Here is a 24,626-nt window from a genome sequence, read left to right as displayed (position 1 = left end):
GTGATCACAAAATATATCCGAAAATGCTAATACTTGACCACTCCTTCCTATCATGTTTGTCGGAACAGTACTTATTGACACATTGTTTAAACCTTGGCAGGACAATTTGGAAGTGGCACCGTTACTGTTCATTACCACTTGGTTCCTCACTCTTTTTACTTCCTTGCCTTGCTGGGATTCGGTGTTGGCCATCTGGGATCTAATAATTCTAGATGGTAAGATCAATACTGCAATACTAATTATTTATACTAATCAATAATGCAATGCATCTCTGCAGCTGCATAGAATTTCCAAGCTTGCGTGCCTGCATATCACAAGCATTGTACTGTTCTAATGGCATTGGTGCACTGCTGGTACTATAAGTTATCTTATCATGCTTTGTCTAGAACCACAGAATGTTACAACGAAGATGATGATTGTTCAGAGAATTATGTTCATGTAGATTCTCTGAAAGAAGCATCCACTTAGTCTCCTTTCTCTTCCATCTTTGCTTCTGAATATTTTCCCCCATTTTATTTGTCGTTTTCAAATGTGTCCATTTCTCTATTTAAAGCTATCATGAACTCAGTTCCCATCAATATTTTTGGACAGAAGTTCCACATTACTAAAATCCTCTACCTGTCTTGCATTTCTTGTTGTAAAATTGCCTGACCTCTTTCTTTATCATCTTAATTTATAATCTAATGACCAGAGAGAGCTTTTACCCATTTATTATCAAAAATTCTTGTGTCTTCCATTTCATCATCATCCTGTGAAGTGTCCAATTTCCTCTGGTTTCATTGTCATTACATTTCTCCCCTTTTGCCCCTACATCTGCTATCCTTAGGATGCTTCAATTTCCTCTACTTTGAAGACAGATACAGCCTACTCATTCAATATCCCTGCTATTTATTTGCTTCCTATTATTAATTCCCAAGTCTTGTCCTAAAAAGACTAAGCTTTACTTTTGCTATTGCTGCTTTATGTAACTGTAGAAGAACTTCTTCAGTCTTTATGAGTTAATGTCAGTTGGCTCTCCTGTTATGCTTTCACCCTCCACTTTTTTAAATCATCCTTTGATAAATTTTGAAGCCACTACTTAGTGCGGTTTCAAATGTAATTTTTAAAATTTCAATTGATACTATTGTTAACTTGCTAATTAAACTACATCGCCACTTTCTTGTGGAATCTTTTTCATTGTCGAGTTAGAGCTCCTTAAGTATCTGCTTCTCGATCATCTTACCTTTTAACTATTTGTTAGGCTACTTTACTTATGTTCATAGCCTTAACAATTGTATTTAATGAAGAGAAACTCAAGGTTCTTCCCCCTTAAACTTTAAATGAAATTCTTTATGATCACACTCCTGTTGATGATGCTTTACCTTAAGTCATGAATAAACCCTGCCTCTTTACATGTTATGGCCCAAAATAACCTGGTCCCTGGTGGGCCCACAACATACGGGGTAGCACGGTGGCTCAGTGGTTAGCACTGCTGCCTCACAGCACCAGGGACCTGGGTTCAATTCCACCCTCGGTCGACTGTCTGTGTGGAGTTTACACGTTCTCCCTGTGTCTGCATCAATTTCCTCCGGATGCTCTGGTTTCCTCCCATAGTCCAAAGATGTGCAGGCTAGGTGGATTGGCCATGCTAAATTGCCCATAGTGTTCAGGGGTGTGTAGGTTAGGTGGGCCATAGGTGGAAGGGTCTGGTTGGGATGACCCAAGCGTCGGTGTTGACTTGCTAAGCCAAAGGGCCTGTTTCCACACTGTAGGGATTCTAATTCTTTGTATGTTCCACATAACTTGGACGGGAATTTATCTACTTTAGTCTCTCTTCCAGTAAAGGTCACAGGTTTAAAGATATTGTTGAAGAATCCTTGATGACTTGCTGCAGTGCATCTTCCAGATGGTATACACTGATGGTGACGTGAGTCAATATTTAAGGTGGTGCACCAATGAAGCAATTTCCATTCTCTCTCGAATGGTGCTAGGTTTCGCAAGTGTTGTACGCCACAAAGCAAAGTAGGAAGTATCTCACATATTGTTTCGTACATTGTCAATAGTGAACAAGTTTTGGGGAATTGGGAGATGAATGAGTTATTTGCTGCAGAATTTCTGACTTGGAACTTGTTCTTGGAATCACTGTGGCCCAAGTAATTTTTGGGCCAGTGGTGATCACCCGCATGTTGGAGGCAGATTCCACAATGGTATTTTTAAAAAAATAAATGTATTTCAAGCACATGACCACAATGTCTGAAAGCACTTCAGACCCAGTTGAGTATTTTTGGAGTGTGCCCAGTGTTGCAACCTAAGAGATGCAGAAAGAAATCCACGCACCATAAGTTTCCACAAACAACATTGTAATAATGGTCTGATTTTTTTTTTTTCCTGTCTGCTTTGTGTGATGTTCACCCTGGTTAGTCAACCCTCCTGTAATTCAAAATGATGGCATGGGGTCTTTTTAATTCCATCCTCTCTAACACCTGTAATGAAAGCTGCTACAGTAGCAAAGCATACCCTCACAACTGAGCTGTATGGTTCAGCTAACTTTTGTTTTTGCCACTTATGAACGCAGGTTTTGAATGTTGATGTCTTGATTGTTTCAGTACCTGACGACAAATTGCTGAGCGCTGCACAGGTATTGACAAATACCACGTTTGAGGGGAAAGTCAACGATAAAGGAGGTTAGGCTGTGGACTCTTCCAAGATTATGTTGCAAGCCTTGAAGCTGAGATAACAAGGTGTAGAGCTGGATGGTAACAGCAGGCCAGGCAGCATCAGTGGAACAGGAAAGCTGACACCCCTGAACACTATGGGCAATGACGTTTCAGGTCTGGACCCTTTTTTTTTCTGGAGAAGGGTCCAGACTCGAAACATCAACTTTCCTGTTCCTCTGCTGCCTGGCCTGCTGTGTTCATCCAGCTCTACACCTTGTTATCTCGGACTCCAGCATTGGCAGTTCCTACTATGTCTGAGCTGAGGTAATTGTTCTCCAACAACTGCAACCACTTTTTTTGTTTGGGTACCATGACAAGGTGTGTCCTACTCCACTTCCATTGATTTCAGATTTTTCTTTTTTGTTCCTTGATATCAAGGGCAGTTACCTTCAACACCATGTTGTTTGGACCAAGGCCAGGAGCTGATTAGCTCTGACACAACCCAAACTGAGTCGTTGAGAAAGTACTGCTTAATGTCAATGCCAATGACACTTCCCATTTACTTCATGAAATATTGAGAGTTAACTTATATGGTAATAATTGCCAGAGTTTTGTAAACAGGGTATACTTTGGCAATTTTCCATGTTGTACTGGTTCGGTTTAACCCTGGCATGGCTAGTTCTGGAATGTACATCTTTAGCACTACATCCATAGTGTTACCATGCATTGCTTGGTTTGACATGATTTGATTTATTGTTATGGTCATGCACTGAGATACAGTGGAAAAACATTTGTCTTGTGCTATCCAGACAAATCATACCTTGCATAATTACAGCAGGGTAATAGAACGGAATGCAGAATATAGGTTACAGCTACAGAAAAGGTGCAGAGAAAGATCAACTCTAATATGAGAGGCCCATTATTAATTCTGATAATGGCAGGGAAGAAGCTGTTCTTAAATCCATTTGTATGTGTTTTCAAACGTTTGTGCCTTGTTTCACTAGAACTGGATGGAAGAGACTATTACTGTGTTGGAAGGGGTCTTTTGATCATGTTTGCTGCTTTTCTGAGGCAGTAGGTGGTACAGACTGAGCCAATGGATGGAAGGCTGGTTTCCGTGATGAAATGGGTTCCATTCACAATTCTCTAAATTTCTTGCAGTCTTGAGCAGAGCATTTGCCATACCAAGCTGCGATTGTATCTGGATAGGATGCTTTCTGAGGTGCATCTAACAAAAATCGGTAAGAAATATTGTGGAAATGCCAAATTTCCTTTAGCCTTGTGAGGAGATGGAGTTAGTGTGCTTTGTTGACTGTAGAGTCAATGTAGATGGACCAGGACAGACTGGTGATGTTTACTGCTAGGAACCTGAAGCTGTCGATCATGTCTGCCTCAGCACCGTTGATATAGACAGGGGTGTGTCCCCCACTCCACTTTCTGAAATTGAAGACCAGCCCTTTGTTTTGCTGAAGTTGACCAAGAAATTGCTGTATTTACACTGTGCCACTAAGCTTACTATCTCTTTCTTGTACTCTGTCTTGTTGTTTGAGATCTGACCCACTGGTGCTGTCATCAGCAAATTTTGTAAATGGAGTTGGGGCCGAAGTGGGCCACACAGTCATGAGCGCATATGGAGTATAGTAAAGGGCTAAATATGCAGCCTTGTGGGCCACTGGTGTTGAGGATTATCGTGGAGGAGGTGTTGCCTGTCCTCACTGCAGTCAGGAAGTAGAGGATCCAGTTGCAGAGTCCTAGGTCTTGGAGTATGGACTACAGTTGTGTTGAAGCTGGAACTAAAGTCAATGAGTAGGACTCTGACCTAGATGTCCTTTATTATTGAGATGTTCCTAGATTGAACGTAGAGCCAGGGAAATGGCATCTGCTGTGGACCTGTCGTGACAGTAGGCAAACTGTAGCGGGTCTGGGAGGTTGGAGCTAATGTGAGCCATTACTAGCCTCTTGAAGCACTTTATACCATATGTCAGAGATGCTGGGTGATAGTCGTTAAAGCACGTTGCCTGATTGATTTTTGTTTTTGTTTGTTGTTCCCTTTGTACCTGGGGAGACTTGCTTGGTGCAGCAGAGTTGTTGATGAGGCATTAAATTAAATGGACTATTGCCCTTGCAGATGGCACTAATGAAAAATAGGTAACGGTTCTCTTCTACTTGCCTTATCCTTCCAAGGTTTGTTCAATTGCCCTCCAGAGCAACGACTGTGACTTTGTTGACTGCCACATTTGCCTCTTTATAGCAATATTACAACCAAAATCTGATTTATAATTAAAGAGCTTTGGGAATGGCCTGAGGATGTGCACGGCCATTTGTAATTGTGAAGTGCAGGAAGGAAATGATTTGAGAATTGTGTTGCTCTACTTCCCTGGGTTGTGTGTTCAGTGGGAACTTCATGCTTGGTTTGGCTTACAGTAGAAGAGAGCTGCGATTCACTATTCCACACCACAGCTCATTCTGTGATATTTCTGAGGGAAACGGGAGCACCCTTGCCCCCAGCTTCCTAAAGAGAAAACACAGCAACCAACTTTACGCTGTCTTATTTACTGCAGTTTGGGCACTACTTTTTGGATATTCACCCGGGAAGGTGGATCTTTGACCATTGCAGCTCTGTGTGGTGATGGATAGTGTGTTGAAGGGACGAGTTAACCCTCTAAACAACCAGTTACATATACCATACATTAAAACAAACACAGCTTTTTTTGGGGGGGGGGGCAGTTAACCTGTTGAAGTTCTGACCTTGACCACCTCGAAAGATGAGAGCAGCAGGTTCATGGAATCTCCAGGGACGACTCCAAGTTGTATGCCATCCTGACTTGAAACAACATCAATTATTCCTTTACTTTCAGTGAGTTAAAAATCTTGGAAGCCCCTCCTTAGCATCACTGTAGATATACCATCACGCAGATGGCTGTGATAGTTCACCATGACCGCTCACCACCATCTCCTCCAAAGGTAGTTGGGGTTGGTGAATAAATGCTGACGTCCCAAGAATGAATTGAAATACAGAAAGAAATACTAAAACATGTAACATTGCAACTGCACTTGGCTTTCTGATCCATATGTAGTTTGATGGGGCCAGCAGTGTGGATACAATAGTTTTCTGCGAAGGGATATCCGAGGAAGGTAGTGTGTGGACGACCTCAGCAGATTTTCCCCCACCCCGCTGTACTTCTATGGTATTGCCCATTTAGTATGATATCGCGTCTGGTTTCCACAGCCTGAGTTTGAATTTTTTTTAAAAAAAGCCAATTGGTGCTGGATAGATGAGAGCCAATTTTAATATTTTGTTTACAGAATTTCATATTGCAAACACCTCCTGACCAGATAAGTGTAGCTTTAGCCTGTGTTTATTTAAGAGGCTAAAGTTAATGCCCATTACCTGTACATCATTAAATAGAATTGATATATAATTAACACCACATATACTTTAATTTTTCCTGTCGAGTAGTAATAGCAGTTTTGATTTGAAGTTACCCTACACTCCACTGATGCAGTCCTGTAGTGTTGCAGGTGCTGTTTATTGGGAATAGACGTTGAACTATAAGGCCCCGTTTGCCCGCTCAGAAGGCTGTAAAAGATACCATGACACATTGTCACCAAACCGGGAGTGATACCTGATGCCCTGTCCTGGCCAATATCTGTCCCTCAAACCTCCTGGAGTACAAACTGTCTGATAATCACATTGCTGTTTGATGTTTGCTGTGCATGATTTGGCTTCCCCATTTCCACAGTACATAGTGACTGCACCTCAAAGGTACTTTGGGTTTGAACATTGTGACTGGTGCTATAGAAATAAAAATGCTTTCAATTTTATTTTATGCAAGTTAGGGAAGCGGTCTATAAATAAAGCATTGTGGTTAGCCATGTACTGATTGTCCTTGGCAATATTTTTATTTCAGCGTTTTGAAAACATCCTGCCCCTACCCCCTAGCCAGCTAGAATTGGCATTATTTCATGCTTTTTCACATTGGAAGGTGCCATCCATAAATTGGCTCCCGCATTTCCACTAGTATGCTAGTGTACACTAGTGACTGTACTTTAAAACCTATTTATTGACGTTGGAAGGCCTGAGGTACTATATAAATGCAATTTTTTTTTAAATAATGTGGCAGTGGAGGTTTAGAAGGGACTTTAATAGGATTAATGCCTCCAAGATAAATACATTACAGATTCACAATACCTCCTACCCATAATATCTACTCCACAGGCCAGCAAAGGATCTTGAGTGGATACTGTTGAAATTCCAATCTATTGATAAATCACTGTACATTTACTGCCTACTGAAAAGCCTGTATAAGGGAAATGGTTTTCAGTCACAATTGTATTTTGGGGCAAATGTGCCAAAATTTTTTTTAATATTTTTACCGTCTGCATTCTTCACTGAGATGTGACATTTCTGACGTTGGTGCTAGCTCTGGCCTAGCTTCTGATTGTATATTTAAAATCTGAATTCAGCCTTTTTTAAAAAAAAAACTCTCAATCTCAATAATAACATGAATAATTTTGCCAAGGGGGATTTAGTCTACTGAGGCAAATCAGTTAGGCAGTGTTCAGATTACACCATTGTAGCTACAAAATGGTTTCCAGCCCTCAGTGAACATTAGCTTGTGATATAAACTGAGATCAGCAGCTGAGCTGAACCGATTTAGGGACCATTGTGGAATCTTCCTGTTGGCGTGGTCACCTCCCTTTTAGGCGTATCCAAAAACCACTCCAAATCTTCAGGCACTTGGCGAGCCTGACTGCTGACTGTCGATCAAAACCTCAGGATGTTCCAAAGTGTGTTATGGTCCATTAAGCAGTTTGAAAGTGCACTAAGGGTGGAAACTTATTGACATTGTTAAGACTTAGCATTGTGTCAGTTGGCTATATTCCCTTTCAAAACATCATGAATCACTTGGATTTTGTTTTAATAATCTGACTACGTCAAGATCACTCTTACTGGTCACAGTATTCTGCTGTCTAGAATATGTTTGAAGAGGCTAAATTCAAAATCTTGAACTGTACCATGGTGACAATGCCACTCCAGTTGCATAAGACTATAAGTAACAAGCAGGATTGACCTACCAGTCCTTCAAACCTGCTCACCTATTTAGAAGATTAACTCCACTTGTCCAATCTCCATGTCTCCTCATTCCTTTCGAGTCAAAATGTCTGCATGGTCTTGGCTTGGAATAAATCTACTCGATGATTGAGTACCCCTGAGGTAGAGAATTCTAAAGTAGTGAAGATATCCTCTTCGTCTTTGTCCAAAATGATTGAGCCTTTAACATGAGATTGAGCTTTTGAGTTCTTGATTCTCCATTCAGAGAAAGCTGCTACTTCTGTCCTAGCTCCACCAACTGTGTAGGATCATGTGGTACACAAAATCAGCAAAACTCTGACTTTGGCGTGAATATGGACAAACTGTTCCTTCTGCATGAAAACCTTGAGGGCATAAATTTACGCTTATTGGCAAAAGAATGGAAAAGCACACGAACATTTAAAAACAAAACAATGTAGTATGTTGTTCTGATCTGCAAGGGTAATGGAACTTGATTCAGTAATTTACAAAAGGAAAATGAGTAAATGCTGAAATGTGAAAAGTTTGCTGTTGAGAATAGGGCTCCCTTTCAAAGAGACAGCACAAACTGAATGGGCCAAATGACTGACTTCTGTAATGTGTGATTGTATTATTTTCACACCATGCAGTTCATGCACCAACCAGTGAATAGCACTAGAGACCAACATGTGGCCAATCTTAGGGAAACTTCTATATCTCTCTGAAGAGGATTTGAAACTTAGTAACCCCAGTTAGCTCATATTGAGCAGAGTCCCAAAATAATTGCGCCAATAAGAAATAAAGAAGGGGAGGCAATGGCCTAGTGGTGTTATTGCTGGAATTTAATCCAGAGACCAAGGAAATGTTCTGAGGATCTGGATTTGAATCCTGCTGTGGCAGATTGTGGAAACCGTTTCAAATGTTTAATGAATTCTAAGAGTCTAATGATGACCATGAAAATATTGTCAATTGTCAGGAAAACTCATCTGTTCATTAATGTGACCTTTAGGCAAGTAATCTGTCTATCTAACCTGGTCTGGCCAGTATGTGACTCCAGATGCGGTTGATTCTTGATTCCACTCTGGCAACTAGGGATGAACAAATGCTAGCCCAACCAACCACTCCCACATCTAATAAATAATTTAAAAAATGTCGAGTGTACTCAGTTCAGCCATTCCTGGGGAGCTAATCTGTAACAGTAATGAAATAGAGAGATGCCCTTCTCGTGTGGAGGTGCTTATATTTTGAACGTTACCACATAGAATCAGGCCTTTTGGCCCATCATGACAATGCTGACCAACAAACACCAAAGCACACCAATCCTACTTACCTGCACTTAGGGCTAGTCTTTTATGCCCTGGTATTTTAAGTGCTTCCCCAGAAGCTGCTTAAATATTACAAGAGTACCTGCCTCCTCCAACCCCTCAGGCAGTGTGTTCCATATTTCTACCATTCCCTGAGGGGTAAGAGTGTTGGTGGGGAAATGTTTCTTCAGATGAACCCTATAAGCTACTTAACCCTCTCCTTAAAGTGATGTCTCCTGGTCTTCGGTGCATCTGCCATGGTCGGGGGGAGGAGGTGTGGGATTCTCACAATGTAGCCTGTCAATTTTGTAGACCTCAATCAGATCACACCCCACCCTCCCTGCAGCTCCAGGGAGAACAAGGCAAGCCTATCCACTCCTTCAATGCACCTGCCACTTTCCAGCCCAGGCAAATACCCTGGTGAATCTCAACAACCTTCCCAGGGAGGACCAAACTGCACGCAGTACCCCAGCTGCAACCTAACCAATATTTCATAAGGTTGTAACAAGACTTCGTTGTGTCTTTAAGTCTTTGTGTGACTCCTAAAAGTAACCATTTCAAAGACATAAGCCTCTTCTTTTGAACTTCCAATGTCAACAATTCTTGGCCAGCCTTGCATCCACCTTAAACAAGCCTCAGCTTGCTCAAAATATTAAGCACACACTTGCCCTTTCTGCTTCAGTGCAGAGAGATTCCCATTTCTCAAGTGCCTCCTCCATAGCTATGATTTTCTCTCCTGGATTTGTCCCAAAAAAGTATTGTATAAACCCACACTCCACATCCAAATGATTTTGATTTTAATCTTTATGGCACCAAATGTCAGCAGTTAGTGGTAGTTCTCAGTCAGGACTGACTTCAAAGACATGACTGCAAGAATCCTAGCTGGCACTCCCAGTGTAATACTGACTGAGTTGTGTTGTCAGAGGTGTCTTCACTTGGACAATTTGAACTGGCTACAGAAGATCCCATTGTACTATTCTAAAGAAGCTTTGAGGAGTTATTCCATGTCCTGTAGCCTTCACTAACCCATATTTCTGTTGGGAATTTGCTGAACAGAAATTAACTAGTCAGTTTCCTACATTATAAAAGTAACCATATGCCAAAAATTCTTTGACTATAAAGCATATGAAAGGTGTTATATGAATACAAGCTTTTCTTTCTCATTTTGTCCTAAACCACCCTTCTCATTCCATTTCCTCTCCTCCTTCAACTAGCTCAAAGCCAGCTTGCACCTTTATTATTATTACTTTGGATTGCTAGCTCAGCACGTTCTTTTCTGAGCATCTTCCTTTTATTTCTCTGCTGTTGACAAACTGTGTTGTGATGATGCAATGAGTAATACTTATTGCTGAGAATGCCATCGTTGACCCTTTGAGCAGTGCGAGGTTGCCTTTTTGACCCAGTAGCCTTTCTGCTGTATATAGCAGTCCACAGGGTTTGACTGATAGCATTGCTGAAATATCTCCAATCCCTCAAGGGTCAATTGGTCAGTCAAATTAATGAAACACCTTTCTAGTCATTTGGAGTTCATCCTCCCCAGCTAGCCCATACACAAAATGCTTTTCTTAAAAAAAAAAGACTTGTTAATGTTACCTCAAACACCTAATACCGCTACACATTTAGCTCTTAAATTCTCTGTCCAAGTAACTGGGGTGGGGAAGAAGTTTTTCTTTATTTTTTTGGAATGTTCACAATCTCAGGACTTGACAAAACATTGTACAGTCAATTATATACAATTGAAGTACAGTTATAAATGAAGAAATCATGGAATTAAAGACTGTAGCTACATGAATACAACTGGCTAAGTGACAGCAAGCAAGGTGGATGATGGATTTTTTTTTAAAAAAAAGTCTGGAAGGAGGATTATAGTGGACCTTTCCAGGTACATGTTAGTACTCTTGATCTTCCTGATATATATTAATGGCTCACACTTTGGTATACTTTTGGGGAAGTGGAAAATTTGAGGACGATATGAAGCTTGAAAGCATTGTGACCAGTCAAGAGAATAGTGTAAAACTTCAAAAGACAAGTTGGTGAAATGGGCAGACAGCAATCAGAAGAAACAATGCAGGGAATCTGGAGTGATTCATTTTGATGTGGTCATGAACAAAGGTAAATCAAGTAAATTTAATAAGAATGCTTTGACCCTCAAGCAGAAGACAACTTGGTACTGCCTGATAAACTGCTTTCCCTTTTTACTCTGTCCCTTACTGAGGCTGGGTAAATGGGGTTCCCAGAGCTCTCTTTTTTTCTTAGATTCCAATGTTTGAAATAAGCCCACAGCAAAATCCTAAAAGATGCGATCAAATATATAGTGTTTTCTAACATCCACTCAAATGGAGTGGGTGGAAAATTGTTTCTGTCTATTCTGTCTACACATAACAGTTGGGGAAATTAAGGAAGACTGCTCAAGACACAAATGAATTTACCATAATTTGTCATTTACACTTTGAGGTATTAACATCAGTTCATGTGTTGCAGTTCACCAGAGGTCAGTAATCAGCAATAGTTTCCTCAGTGAGCTGGTCCCAGTAGTTTTCCTCCTTTTTATGAGGCAAAATGTAGGTTTCATTCCATCCAGCAACTTGGAAGCAGTGATGGAGGATCTGAGGCAGGTTGTCAATTCAGTCTGAAATTGACCAGCAGCTGACTTAAAAATCCCAGAATTGTCCATTGAAACAATTCAACAAGCTGAGTTTAGCCATGTGACAAAATGGCCACTTCTGGTGTTGAAGGCCCACCTTGGTGTGCTAATTGGAAGTGTGTTAAGCCAACAGTGCAGCTTTACCTCCTTCATCACAGCAAAGTGAAGCCATAACTCTTAGAAGCATTGGAGCCTATTTCAACAGGCTGTTGGTGAAGATCCTGCCTCCAAGTTCCCAAGCATGTTTTCTGAATTTGCCTGTTGCTAAGGGTGTGTTTAGGAGATGTCACTATATTGGAAGAGGTAATTAGTAATAGTTACTGTATCTATTATTCTGTTAAGTTATTCTAAGCATTTCTTTCTTTTGTTGTAGTTTAACTATGGTGTTTGAATAAATTGTGCTTTGTTTAGTTGTAGTTTGAGCAACTGAATTGCATCCGGAACATAAAACCTGACTTTTACATTTTTTTTTAAAAAAAGAAAAGGTTAGGGTCTAGGCTACCTTAATATATTTTGAGGGGGTCTGGTCTGATCCATAACACATTCATGAAAATGGCTCTAGAGATAAAGGACTTGTTACATTGGTAAGTTGGGACTGTTTTCCCTGGGGAAGAGATGGTTAAAAGGAGAAGTATGTGAAATCAAGAGCAATCTCAACAGAGTGGATAGGGTAAAAACAATTTTTCTGTTGGTTTAAGGATTTGAGAACAAGGGAACATATTTTGACAATTCAGTTAAAGAAGCAATAGAGACATGAAGAAAAAATTGTTTTCATGAGGTGAGTTTTTGAGATCTGGAATGCATGCCTGAAAGTGTGGTGGAGGCAAGTTCAATAGTAGCATTTAAAGGAAAACAAATTGTCTTGTGAGAAAGAAGAATTCAGGCTTATTAGTGAAAAATCAAGATTGGCACTAAGCAAATTGCTCATTTGGAGGCTGGCCAAATGGCCCCCTCCCATACTTCCACATCTCTCTGATGCTGAGTGTCACCTCATGCACAGCATTGACAAACAATGTTCGTATTCATTAAGGAAGTTACAAGGAAACTATACAAAGCGATGTTTGGTCTCAGCTGCAGCCTTGCATCCAATTCAGTGCCCTGGATTTTGAGATGGTGTGATGCCTTTCAGAATGATGTAGAGAATAGTCCCAGGGATGATGGATTTCAGTTGTGTGGGTAAATTGGAGAAGCTGGGGCTGATCTCCCTCGAAGCAGAGAGAAAACTGAAAATTGATTCAATCAAGATGTTCAACTCAATACAAAGTAAGTACAGAGCAAGAACCTGGGGGTTCCATTGGTGAAAGGCTGGAGAAACAGATTGCACTAGGTTAAGGTGATTGGCAAAAGTATCAAAGGCACTATAAGGAAAACATTTTACACAATGAGTTGCCAGGATCTGTAATGCAGTGACTTTGGGTACTGTAAACTGAAGTGTGGCTTTCAAAAGGAAAAGCTTGGAAGAGCTATGTGGAAAGGACATGGAGTAGGATGATATACATGCCCTCCCAAGAATTGGCAAAAGCTCACTCAGGTACATGGCCTCCTGTGCTGTAACCAGTCTACAATTCTGTGGTAAGTATTAAGAATTGCCCAGGACACTTAGGAGAAATCAACTACCCTCCTTGATTATAGAAACCAATCGCTCACTTCTGCCTGAGGACAGACAGTGCCTCAGTTTATTGTGGAAGTTAAATAGGTGTGCATACATTATTTTACATATCAGATTAATATAATGTTTGTACCAACATGCTAAATGTGTAGTCTTATTAACATCTGTTTTCATATCATACAGATTTTGTACCTGATCTGTTTTGAAAACATATCATCTAAAATTAATTACAGCACAGTTTGGCGATTTCAGTCTCCTTCCTTTAGGAAGGATGTACATGCAGTGGAGCTGATTCAGAGGATGATTGTTTGATTTCCTGCAGTGAATCAGTTGCCTTAAGAGGATAAATTGGACAAGCTGGGCTTATTTTTACTAGCATTTTAAGAGTGAGGGATGATTTGATTTTAAAACCTATTCAATTCTGAATGGTGTTGATAAGGATAATTCCTCTTGCAACTGTGGGGTACTGTTGTAAAATTACTAGTTGCCTTTTCAAGACCAAGTTGAGGGGAAATCTCTTCTCTGAAGGGTGATGGAGCATTAGGCTTCTCTGCCTCAGGTGGAGTTGGAGCCATTAACTCTCTTTTCCAGGCAGAGATAGATACAGAGCCCTTAGATTAGAAGTTATTGGGTGGTAAATGGCAATCAGATCAGTCATGAAATTTGAGCAAAGAACTGCAGATGCTGGTGATTTGAAACAAATCCTGGAGAAACTCAGCAGGTCTGGCAGCATCTGTGTAGAGAAAACTGAGTTAATGTTTCAAGGCCAGTGATTCTTCACAAGTGTTGTCCAGTGACTGGGCTTGAAACATTAACTCTATGTTTTGTCCCCTCAGATGCTGCCAGACCTGCTGAATTTTGACAGTTTTTTGTGTTTTGTTTCAGATCAGCCATAGTCTTATTGCATGGCTGAGCAGGATCAAATAGCTCAATGGTTCACTTGCATAGTAACTTAAAAAGTAAAGAATATACGATTGTACGTACAAATGTCTGCTCCAAGTGCTTATGCTCTTGTATAACATTCCCAGACCTATACACTTCATCTCATCCTATCAACATAACTTATTCCTTTCCAATTTCTCTTTAGCTTTAAATGCATCTAGTGTATTTACATTGACTTTTTTATAGTAGCAGGTTCCGTGTGGTCACCATTTCTTCACAGCAAAGAGTTTTCTACTGAATTTCTTTTTCGATTTTAGAGCTGTTTTTACCTGAGTAGCGAAGCGCATTAGCAGCCATTCATGTAGAACCAAAGGAAAATTGACTGCACAGACAGAGATCGTTCAGCTCATCACACTTATTCAGCCAGGGCACACTAGCCATCTATTCTAATCTCTCATTCTGGTTCCTGGTCTGTGTAGCTTTTGCAGGTTACAGTGCTATAGGTACAGACTCTGATTCCTCTTAAGTAGGTTGAAGGTGTCTGCCTCCAACTAGACAAGCTGCAAAGTCTCTCTGCGTGTAAAAGTTTTCCTTCATGACCCCTCTAATTCCTGTACCTTTAACCTGTGCCCCCTGGTAATTGATCCTTACACCAGGGGAAAAATGTCTTCCGAGTCCACTCCATCCAACTCATGATTTTATTCCCCTCAATTTTTAAAGCATCTGTGAGCTGCCCCAGCTCTAAGGATAGCCCTAACTTATCCAATCTTTCCTCATAGCTGCTATTTTCGATCCTTGGTGTAAATCTCCTCTTTTCTCTACCTGTGCTGCTACCTTCGGGGGCCGGTGGATATATACTTAAGGTCTCTCTCTTCCTGTACTTCTCCCCCCCCCCCCCCCCGAATGTTCTCCACTTTGTGGCTCCCCTCCTTTGCATAACCTTACATTTCTCTGGATTGAATTCCATTTAAAACTTCTGTATCTACTCATCCAAACCATTGATACCATTCTGCAGTCGACAGCCATTCTTTTCATTAGTAATTACTTGCCAACTTCTGTTACCTGAAATTTTCCCAATCATGCCTCCCACAATCAAGTCTGTCATTAATACATAATAAAATTGAGCCCTATGGTATGCCATTAAAAATTGCTTTTCAGTTGCACAGACTTTATTGCTGTCACAGATCCAATTTTGGACGCAACTTGTCACATTACTGTGTCCCATGGAATTTACTTTCCTGTTCAGTATGCCATTTGCAACCTTGTCAAATGCCTTACTGAAATCCGTATAGATGCTATCGACTACACAAACCTCGTCACCACTCCTTGTTCCTCCCTGAAAAAATTGAATTAAGTTTGTAAGACATTACTTTCCACTAACTAAAATCTTGCTGCCCTTGATTTATCTTTACCTTTTTAATTAAGTTAATCCTATCTCAGTATTATTTCTAGTAATTTGCCCACAGAGGTCATACTGACTTGCGTCTAATTATTTGACCTGTTTCAAGCATCATTTTTGAGTGATGGTGCAATGTGTTGTAGACCTCTAATTCTCCATTGCAAAATGCTCAGAGCATCTGCTATTTTCTCTCTGCCTTCTTTTAACAGCATTATATACAATTCATCTGGCCCTGTTATTTATCCACCTTCCCTTCGTCATTTTCTAGCTCTCATTGCACAAATAAAATACGTACGGATTTTCCTTTGCTTTTTTTGTATCCTCTTTTTTGCTTTCTTAATTCCCTGTTTCACTTCACCTCTGTGTCTTCTATGCTCAAAATTCCTGAAGGTTTTTTTTAGATTATCCCAAGTTTTACTTTCTGCTTTTTCTTGCCCTGTTTGCTTCTGGGTAATTGAGTGCTCTAGATTTGGCAGTAACACAGTGCAGGGACATGTCCACGCTGTCCACAACACTGCATTGGTTGAATGCCTCAGATTTTCCTTCAAGGAGCTGTATTCAGTCTATTTTTGCTAGTTATCACCACTTTGGAAAATTTGCCATTTGCAACACGTGCACACAAAACTTTAGAATTTGAACATCCGTTTTATCTTTTCATAATGCTATGACATCCAACATTATTATTATCACTGTTTCCAAAATGGCCACCCACCACTACTTCATTCACCTCTCCACATTCATTTCCTAAGAATGTATTTAAAACTGCTTCCCCTCCCATTGGGCCTGTATGGATGTAACTGGGGGATAAGGTTCTCGGAAAATGCAGAAAAGTGACACTGTTGTCCCCTATTTCTCTCCATTTGTGGTGGAGTCTTCTACAAGTACATTAACAGGCACCTGGATAGGTATGTGAATAGGAAGGGTTTTGAGGGATATGGATCAAATGCTGGCAAATGGAACTAGTTCAATTTAGGATATCTGGCCTGCATGGAGGAGTTGGACTGAAGGGTCTGTTTCTGTGCTGTACTCCAGGGGAAAAAAAACTGAAAGAACTACGGATGCTGTACATTGGAAAAAACAGTTGCTAGAAATGCTCAGCAGGTCTTGCAGCACTTATGAAGGGTCACCAGACCCGAAACGCTAATGCAGATTTTTTTTTTCTTCTTCATAGATGCTGCCAGACCTGCTGAGCTTTCCAGCAACTTCTGTTTTTGTGTTTATGACACTAGGACTATAGTTAAATAACAGTCCAATCTCAATCAATCTACTACTTTTGACTCGGTGACATTGTGCAGAGGGTTTTTGCAACTGAAGACAGTTGTCTGTGATCCACAGATAAAGCAAATTGAAAACAGCCCTGACACTAATCAGCTCAAGAGTTGGAAAGGACATCACATCAGCAGTTGTCAAAATATAACACTTCCTAAAGAGATTGTGAAGCTGGATCATGGGAAAATGTAGTTGTTGGAGAATGGCCAACATCAATGCTGGATTCTGCTGATGCTGCAGCAATTGCAGGTACAGTGCACAGTATTAGGAAGACAGAAGGGAAAGGTATAGCCATTAGGAAAGTCTGCATCGGTTGGAGCTTTTTTCTTCAGCATACAGAAAACTGAGGGGTGATTTGAGAAATTTAAGATTACAGAAGAGTTTGCACGGGCAGAGGGAGAAGATTTTTCACCTTTGCTATCTGGCGCCAGTACTCAGGGCCGCAAATATAAGGTAATATATCTAACAGAGAATTTGGATGAAACCTCTTTACCAGAAGAGCGTTGAGAATGTAGAACTTGGTCCTACCAGAATGGTTCAGGCAAATGGTATAAATGCATTGTAAATGTACATGTTATCAGAGAGGAAGAGTTGGGGGCCTTTAGCTCACATTAAGGTGGATAAATCCCCTGGGCCTGTTCAAGCCCATTCTTGGACATTGTGGGAGGCTTGGGAAGAAATTGCAGAGGCTCTTGCAGAGATTTTTGCTTCATCTTTAGCTACTGGTGAAGTTCCAGAAAACTGGAAGGTGGCTAATGTTGTTCCATCGCTTGAGAGATAGCAAAGACAAGCCAGGAAGCTACAGGTCAATGAGTCTGACATCAGTGGTAGGCATGTTACTGGAGAGGAAACTGAGAGACAGGATCAACCAACATTTTGGATAGCCTTGTACTGCCCAGATCTACCTGCTCCCCAAGATCCACAAGCCCAATTCACCCAGCTGACCCATCATCTCCACATGCTCCTGCCCCACCGAACTCCTCTCTTCCTACCTCAACTCCATTCTCTCTCAGTTGGTCCAGGCATTCCCCACTGACATCCAGGACACTATGCCCTGCCATTCCCCTGCCCCTCCTCCCCAGCCCTTCAGCTTTACTGTGTATACGCAGTTCCTATACACGTCTATACCCCAAAAGGATGGCCTGCAGGCCCTTGGTTTTCTCTTCTCTCATCGACCCCACCAACACTCTGCTCTTATGTCCTCACTTATGATAATTTTTACTTCAATTCTTCCTACTTTCTCTGAATCCAGTGGGTTGCCATGGGCACTCACATGGGCCCCAGCTATGCCTCCCTCTTTGTCGGTTATTTCGAACAATCCCTCTTCAGTGCAAACACTTGTACTGTTCCCCAACTCTTCTGCCGTTACATCGATGACTGACTGCATTATGCACCCAGACTGAACTGGAGAAGTTAATCAACTTCATTAACAACTTCCTCCCTGCTCTCAATTCATTTGGGCTCAGCCACTCCCTCCCCTTCCTTGACCTCTTTATCACCATTTCTGGTGACCGTTTACAGACCAACATTTAATATGAACCCACAGATTCCCATCGCTACCTAGATTACACTACCTCCCACCCTATATCCTGCAAAATCTCCATCACATTTTCTTAATTCCTCTATCTTTGTCGCATCTGCTGAGTCCTTCCAGGTGAGACAGAGCTTCACCAGTCCAGTCTACTGCTTCCAGTGCTCCTGATGTGGTCTTCTCTACGTCGGTGAGACCAAACATGGACTAGATGCTTGCTTAACACCAAGCATCTATGCCTGGACCATAACTGTTACCACCCATTTCGACTCCATCGTGCCCCCACCCCACTCCCCATCTGACATGTCTGTCCTTGACTTTCCCCAGTGTCATGGTGATTCAGAATGCAAATTTGAGAACAACACTGTTTCTTCCACCTGGGCACCCTGCATCCTGGAGGGTGACAACATTGAGTTCCCTAATTTCAAATAACCTTCCCTCCCATCCCCAGCTCCCTTTTCCAGTCTCTGCTCCCTGCCCCTTGCACCACCCCCATCAAACCTTCCATTCCACCTACTGATTCTCCCATCTAGCTACCAACTAGATTTGTCCCTCCCACCAAGAAACCAGGTTGTACCTACTAGTAGCCCCTTATCACTGCCATTCCCCTGTGCCCCCCCCCACCCCTCTTTATCTGCAGCTCCCTCTACGCACCACATCCATTCCTGAAGAAGGGTAATACCTGAAATGTTGACTTCTCCTTTCCTCCAGATGCTGCCTGGCTTGCTGTGTTCTTCCAGCCTCCTCTTTTGTCTACCTCCTTTGGACAGTCAAGGTCTGATTAGCAATTAGCAACATGGATTTGTGTGCCTGGAGTTCATGTTTGACAAATCTTTTAGATTTTTCCAAGAGATAAGCAAGATGATAGATCAGGAGAGGCCAGTGGATATTGTCCACTGGCCTATCCTATGGACTTTAGTAAGGCCTTTGACAAGGTCATGTCATGAAGGTTAGGCTGCATGAAATCCAGGGAGAGCTAGCTAATTGGATTCAAAATTGGCTTGATGGTAGGAAGGAGAGGGTGATGGTTGAAGGTTGTTTCTCAGACTGGAGGCCTGTGACTAGTATGTGCCTCATGGGTTGGTGCTGGGATCTTTGTTATTTGTTATTTACATAAATGATGTGGATGTGAATATACAAGGCATGATTAGAATGTTTGCAGGTGATAAAAAATTAAGAGGTATTGTTGATAGTGAGGAAGATTATCAAAAATTACAGAAGGATCTTGATCAGAACGGGAAGTGGGCTGAAGGTTGGCAAATGCAATTTAATGTGGATAAATGAGGTTTTGCATTTTGGAAGGTCAAACGAAGGTACGAAATATATGGTAAATGGTAAGGTCCTGAAGAGTGTGTGGAACAGGGGTCTAGGAGTACTAGTACATATTTCATTGAAAGCAGCATCGCAGGTATTCACGGTGGTGAAGAAGGCGTTTAGCTTGCTGGCCTTCATTGGTCATGGCAATGAGTATAGGAGTTGGGAAGTTGTTATTGTTGCGTAAGTCGTTGGTGAGGCTGCACTTAGATTATTGTGCACACTTTTGGCCACTGTCTATAATGGGAAAGACATAGTTAAACTGGAAAGTGTGAAAAGATTTGCGAGGATGTTGCCAGGACTAGTAGGTCTGAGTCATGGGAAGAGGTTGTCAGTGATGGGACTTTATTCCAAGGAATGTAAGAGAATGAGAGGTGATCTTATTCAGGTGTGTAAAATCATGAGGGGCATAGATAGGATGAATGCATAGTCTTCAATTCCCCATCCCTGGGTAAAACACTAGACGGCACAAGTATAAGATGAGTTGGGAAAGCTTTAAGAAGGACCTCGGGTGCAACCTCTTCATGCAGAGGATGGTGCTGTATGGAATGGGTTTCCAGAGAGAGTAGTTGAGACAGGTGCTAATAACAACATTTTTTAAAAAGACAATTGGATAGGTACATGGATGGGAAGAGTTTTTAGAGGGAAATGAACCAAATATGTGGGCAATTGGAGCTAGCTGGGTGGGCTCCGTGGCCAGCATAGACCAGTTTGGACCAAAGGACCTGTTTCCATACTGTATTACACTACAACTCTGATTCTGGATAAACATGAGGCAGAAAGGAGTAGGTATATACTAATAGGGTGATGGGGGATGGGTTGAGTAGAAGCTTGTATGGAACATTAATGCCAGCATGGATCTGTTGGGTTGAATGGCCACTCCGTGTTGTTTATGTTATAATCTGGGCCAATCCTCTCCTAGATGGTCCTGATTTTGATTGCACTGTTTTAAAACAAAAATCATACTTTGACTCCCTTTGTGTGGGAGTAATAACTTCCTGGTTTCACTCTGAATGGGCTTACTCTAATTTTTGACATTGTTCCCTTGTCAAGAAAGAAATAGTAGGTGTTTGGGGAAAAATGTTTTTGCGTGGTGAGTAAGGAGAATGTGGAATTTTTGGAGGAGCAATATTACTTTGAGGGTGTGCACCAAGATGTGGAGGAAACACCAGAAAACAGACTTTGACAGTTTGTAAAACCCGTTTGTACTGCAGTCTGACTCTGTTTGCATGATCAAGTCAAAATTCCACTGAGCGAGATTGCTTGCAGGGTGAGGGCCTCTGAGGGACAAATTATAGAATCCTGAAGTACAGAAGGAGCCTATTTGATTTATGTCTGTGCCAGCTCTTTGAAAAGGCATAAGTTGTCCCCTCTGCGTTTTCCCCTGCAGTGCTGCAAAGCTATTCCCTTCAAGTATTTATCCAACTCCTTTTTGAAAGTTACTCCAGAATCTCTCTCTACTAGTTGTTCAGGTAGCACATTCCAGACCACAACCTTTCATTGTGTTTTAAAGATAAGCATTCTCCTCCCCCATTTCTCTGACAGTGCCCTGCAAATATATTCAAGTTTGTTCAAAGCCTTCCCACAGAAGGGAAGGAGCTGAACGGCTTGATATTTTGTAGAAACTACCTAAGTTTCATTAAGCAGTGTCTCCTTTTAAATATGATTACAGAGTTTGATTGAACAGGACACCCTGGTGCAAGCTGATCTTAAAGCATTAACAAATTATTGCTGCATTTCAGTTTGATGTGGATAAACACCATATTTGATTGTTATCAAGGTGATTTCACAGTCTTTTGTGTTTAGGATTTAGACCTAAAGTTCTGACTCCGTGGAAAACATGCTACCCTAGCTGAGAGATGGGAGGGAACGTTATTTAGTTTGAATTACTGCTGTTTTTTTTTTAAGTCCTATTTCTTTTGCTTTTCACCCCCTAGGTATCAATGTAATGTTCAGCACTGGCCTGTGTATTCTGCAGCTGCTGGAACCCCGCCTACTTGCTATGTCTGACGTTTCTGTGCTGCTTCCCACCCTGCTCAGGATTCCTGTCGATGTGTATGTACAACATTGCCTTTCTGTTGTTGGTTGTCAGTAGATGTCTGTGCAGATGGGTACCATGGTGTATCCAAGGCCCAGAGTGTGCACTCTCAGCCATGTAATGTGTTCAATAATTCACGTCAGTTTATTAGCTGATAGCAGAAGTTGACTGTGAAGCTACTACTTGGTCATTCTTTTGGGAGGGAAGCCTACTATTCTGATCATGCCTTCCAGACGGGGGGTGCTCAGGGTTTGTGGTCTGTCTTTGCAAGAAACTGAACTGGATTAGACCCAACCACTGAAATACTGCAGCTATGAGAATAGGTCAGACTCTGAGGAATTCCAAGCTAGGTAACTTATCTAGTGACTTCCCCCATGCCTGTCCTCCATCTGCAATGTAAAGGTCAAGACTGAGAAGATGCAGAGACCCAGGCAGGTGGAGAATAGCTCCATCGAGAGGAGTTGAGAAGCTCAAAGTTGAGGACTAAGGAGCCTGCTTGATTGGCACTCCATCCACCAACTTAAAGACACATTCCAAAAATCACCAGTGCAATGTGGCAGCAGTATATACTATCTAAAAGAATCCCTGCAACAACTTACCAAGGCTGCTTTGACAACACCCTCCACACTCTGTCTCTGTCACCCAGGAGGACGTGGTCAATAGGTGCAATGGAGCACCACCATCAGCAAGTTCCTTTTTCGAGTCACACCATCCAGACTTGGAAATATATTGCTGTTCCTTCACTGTCAAATCCAGGAACTCCCTTCTGAACAGTACTCTGCAATTTGTACCTAGTGGTTCAAGAAAGCAACTCACTACATCATCTTGAGGGTAATTTAATCATTGTAGACAATAAAATTATGGCATTACTTGTGACACTCATGAATTTTTGACACTATTACCCACTCAGTGGTAGCACTCTTTTTCTATTTTGTTAGAAGGTCATGGGTTCAAGCCTCACCCTGTTAATCTGTGCTGATTTTCCAAGTGCTGTACCAAGTGAGTGCTGCACTGTTGGAGATGCCATTAGTAAAAAGACTGTCCAGCAAATGTTCCAAGACACAATTGTAGGGGCAGAAGACCACTCCTGGCCCATTATCTATCCCTGAGCCAACACAATAAAAAAATTAACAAATTAACTGATTATTTCCCAATGCTGTTTGTGGGAGCATACTGTGCGCCAATTGACTGCTCTTGCTACAGCACAGCTGTTGACTTATACTATTTAAAATAAAACAAAGTGCCTTGGACCAACCAGAATGAGAATTCTCATCTCCAGGTTCAGGCATGGAGGCAGCTCCACATCAGAAATGTGGGGGGTCGTCGCATGAAATCTCTAATTGTTCATTTTCGATGCACCAACCTTCTAAGGGTGACAGTACACGAGTTGTCTTGTCAACAAGTTTCATGTATAGTGAACAATTTTTTTTAAATGATGTTTGTCAAAATCTAGCGTACAGCCTGTTCAACTGGAAAGTTACACCTTGCTTGCATGGGCCAAATTAAAATATCCTCCCCCATGAGACTGTTCCTGATAATGTCAGTCACCAGATGGTTCCTATCAGCATTGTTCATGTTGTGTTTAATGATACTACTTTAATGTGCACTGTCGACATGCATCATTCTCAGCTCTCCAGGAGTGTGGGATTTTACTAAACAACCTGAGTTGCCAAAAGTTATTTCCTATTACTCAAGTTTTCTCTCTTCTCCTGTTACTAGTGATGAGTGAAAAATTTCTTCCCTGGATTATTCAGCCCTTCTATTTCTCAGATTAAATTTTGATTTTAGTTATTGCTGTTTTATTTATGCTATGGATAATATGGGGTATTTTTTCCATCACTCACTCACCCCATACACATGCAGGCACAAGCACACACATGAACTCACTCTCATGTCATTCAGCACTGACATTTCATTCACTTTCTTGGTCAGTTTATTTCCACTGTTCTTCCTTGCTCCCCACCTAGGCTCTCCCTTTTTCTTTTGGGAGGCAGGAGCAAAGAAAGCTAACCAAATTCACAAAACAACTCTTAAATCCAGAAACAAAAACCAGTGATGGCAAATCTCAGCAGGTCTGGCTGCATCTATGGAGGCAAATCAATGTTAACTTTTTGAGTCCCATGACCCTTCCTCAAATCTGCCATTCACTCAGAACTCTGAAAAGATCACTGGCCCTGAAACACTAACTGCTGAGCTTTTCCAGCAATTTCTGTTTTTGTTTGATTTCTAGCATTCATTTTTTTTTCCCAAGTTCAGATGTTAAGGCAAGATTTTTATCTATCTGATTCGGAATCATTTTAAATTTCAAAGTACCAATATAAGTTAAACATGAATTAATGGGCAAATGATGCTTTGAATTAGATAAAGTTTGTTTTTAAGCTGATGCTACAGATCTTATCCCTATTTACTCCCATAAACACAAGGTACTGCATAGTTACATAGTTCTGCTATTTATACTGTTCTTTTTGTCTTTACTTAGAGTAGGCCAATAATCTTATCTGACAATACTGAACTACCAGTTGCATAGGTACGACTCCCATCAGGTTCCCAAGCCTCCACTTGGTTCTGCAAAGCTTTGCAGAACACCTGCGCTCGGTTGGAACTAAACAACTACATCTCCCAGTCGCGAGACATTTCAACTCCCCCTCCCATTCCTCAGACGACATGTCCAACCTGGGCATCCTGCAGTGCCACAACGATGCTAACCGAAGGTTGCAGGAACAGCAACTCGTATTCCGCTTGGGAACCCTGCAGCCCAATGGTATCAAAGTAGACTTCACAAGCTTCAAACATCTTCCCCCCCCCCCCCCCCCCCCTGCCCCCACCCCCACCCCGCCGCATCCCAAAACCAGCACAGCTTGTCCCCACCTACCTGCCTAACCTGTCCTTCCTCCCACCTCAAGCCCCACCCCCACTTCCTACCTACTAACCTCATCCCGCCCCCTTG

At 41.6% G+C, this 24,626-nt stretch overlaps 1 protein-coding gene across 3 annotated transcripts in view; it reads left to right on the top strand.

Moving 5' to 3' along the window:
* Positions 1-24,626, top strand: part of si:ch211-266k8.4 (TBC1 domain family member 10A) — a 118,095-nt gene that overhangs the window by 24,286 nt on the left and 69,183 nt on the right. For all 3 annotated transcript variants that reach the window (XM_048545868.1, XM_048545867.1, XM_048545870.2), the window contains exons 8-9: positions 101-215; positions 21,579-21,696. In XM_048545868.1, the coding sequence (XP_048401825.1) occupies positions 101-215; positions 21,579-21,696 (233 nt within the window). The remainder of the gene's footprint in view (positions 1-100; positions 216-21,578; positions 21,697-24,626) is intronic.

Source organism: Stegostoma tigrinum, chromosome 17 (assembly GCF_030684315.1).
Source record: "Stegostoma tigrinum isolate sSteTig4 chromosome 17, sSteTig4.hap1, whole genome shotgun sequence".
NCBI lineage: Eukaryota > Metazoa > Chordata > Chondrichthyes > Orectolobiformes > Stegostomatidae > Stegostoma > Stegostoma tigrinum.
The sequence above is the reverse complement of the archived record's forward strand: the minus strand, read 5'-3'. Positions and strand labels throughout refer to the sequence as shown.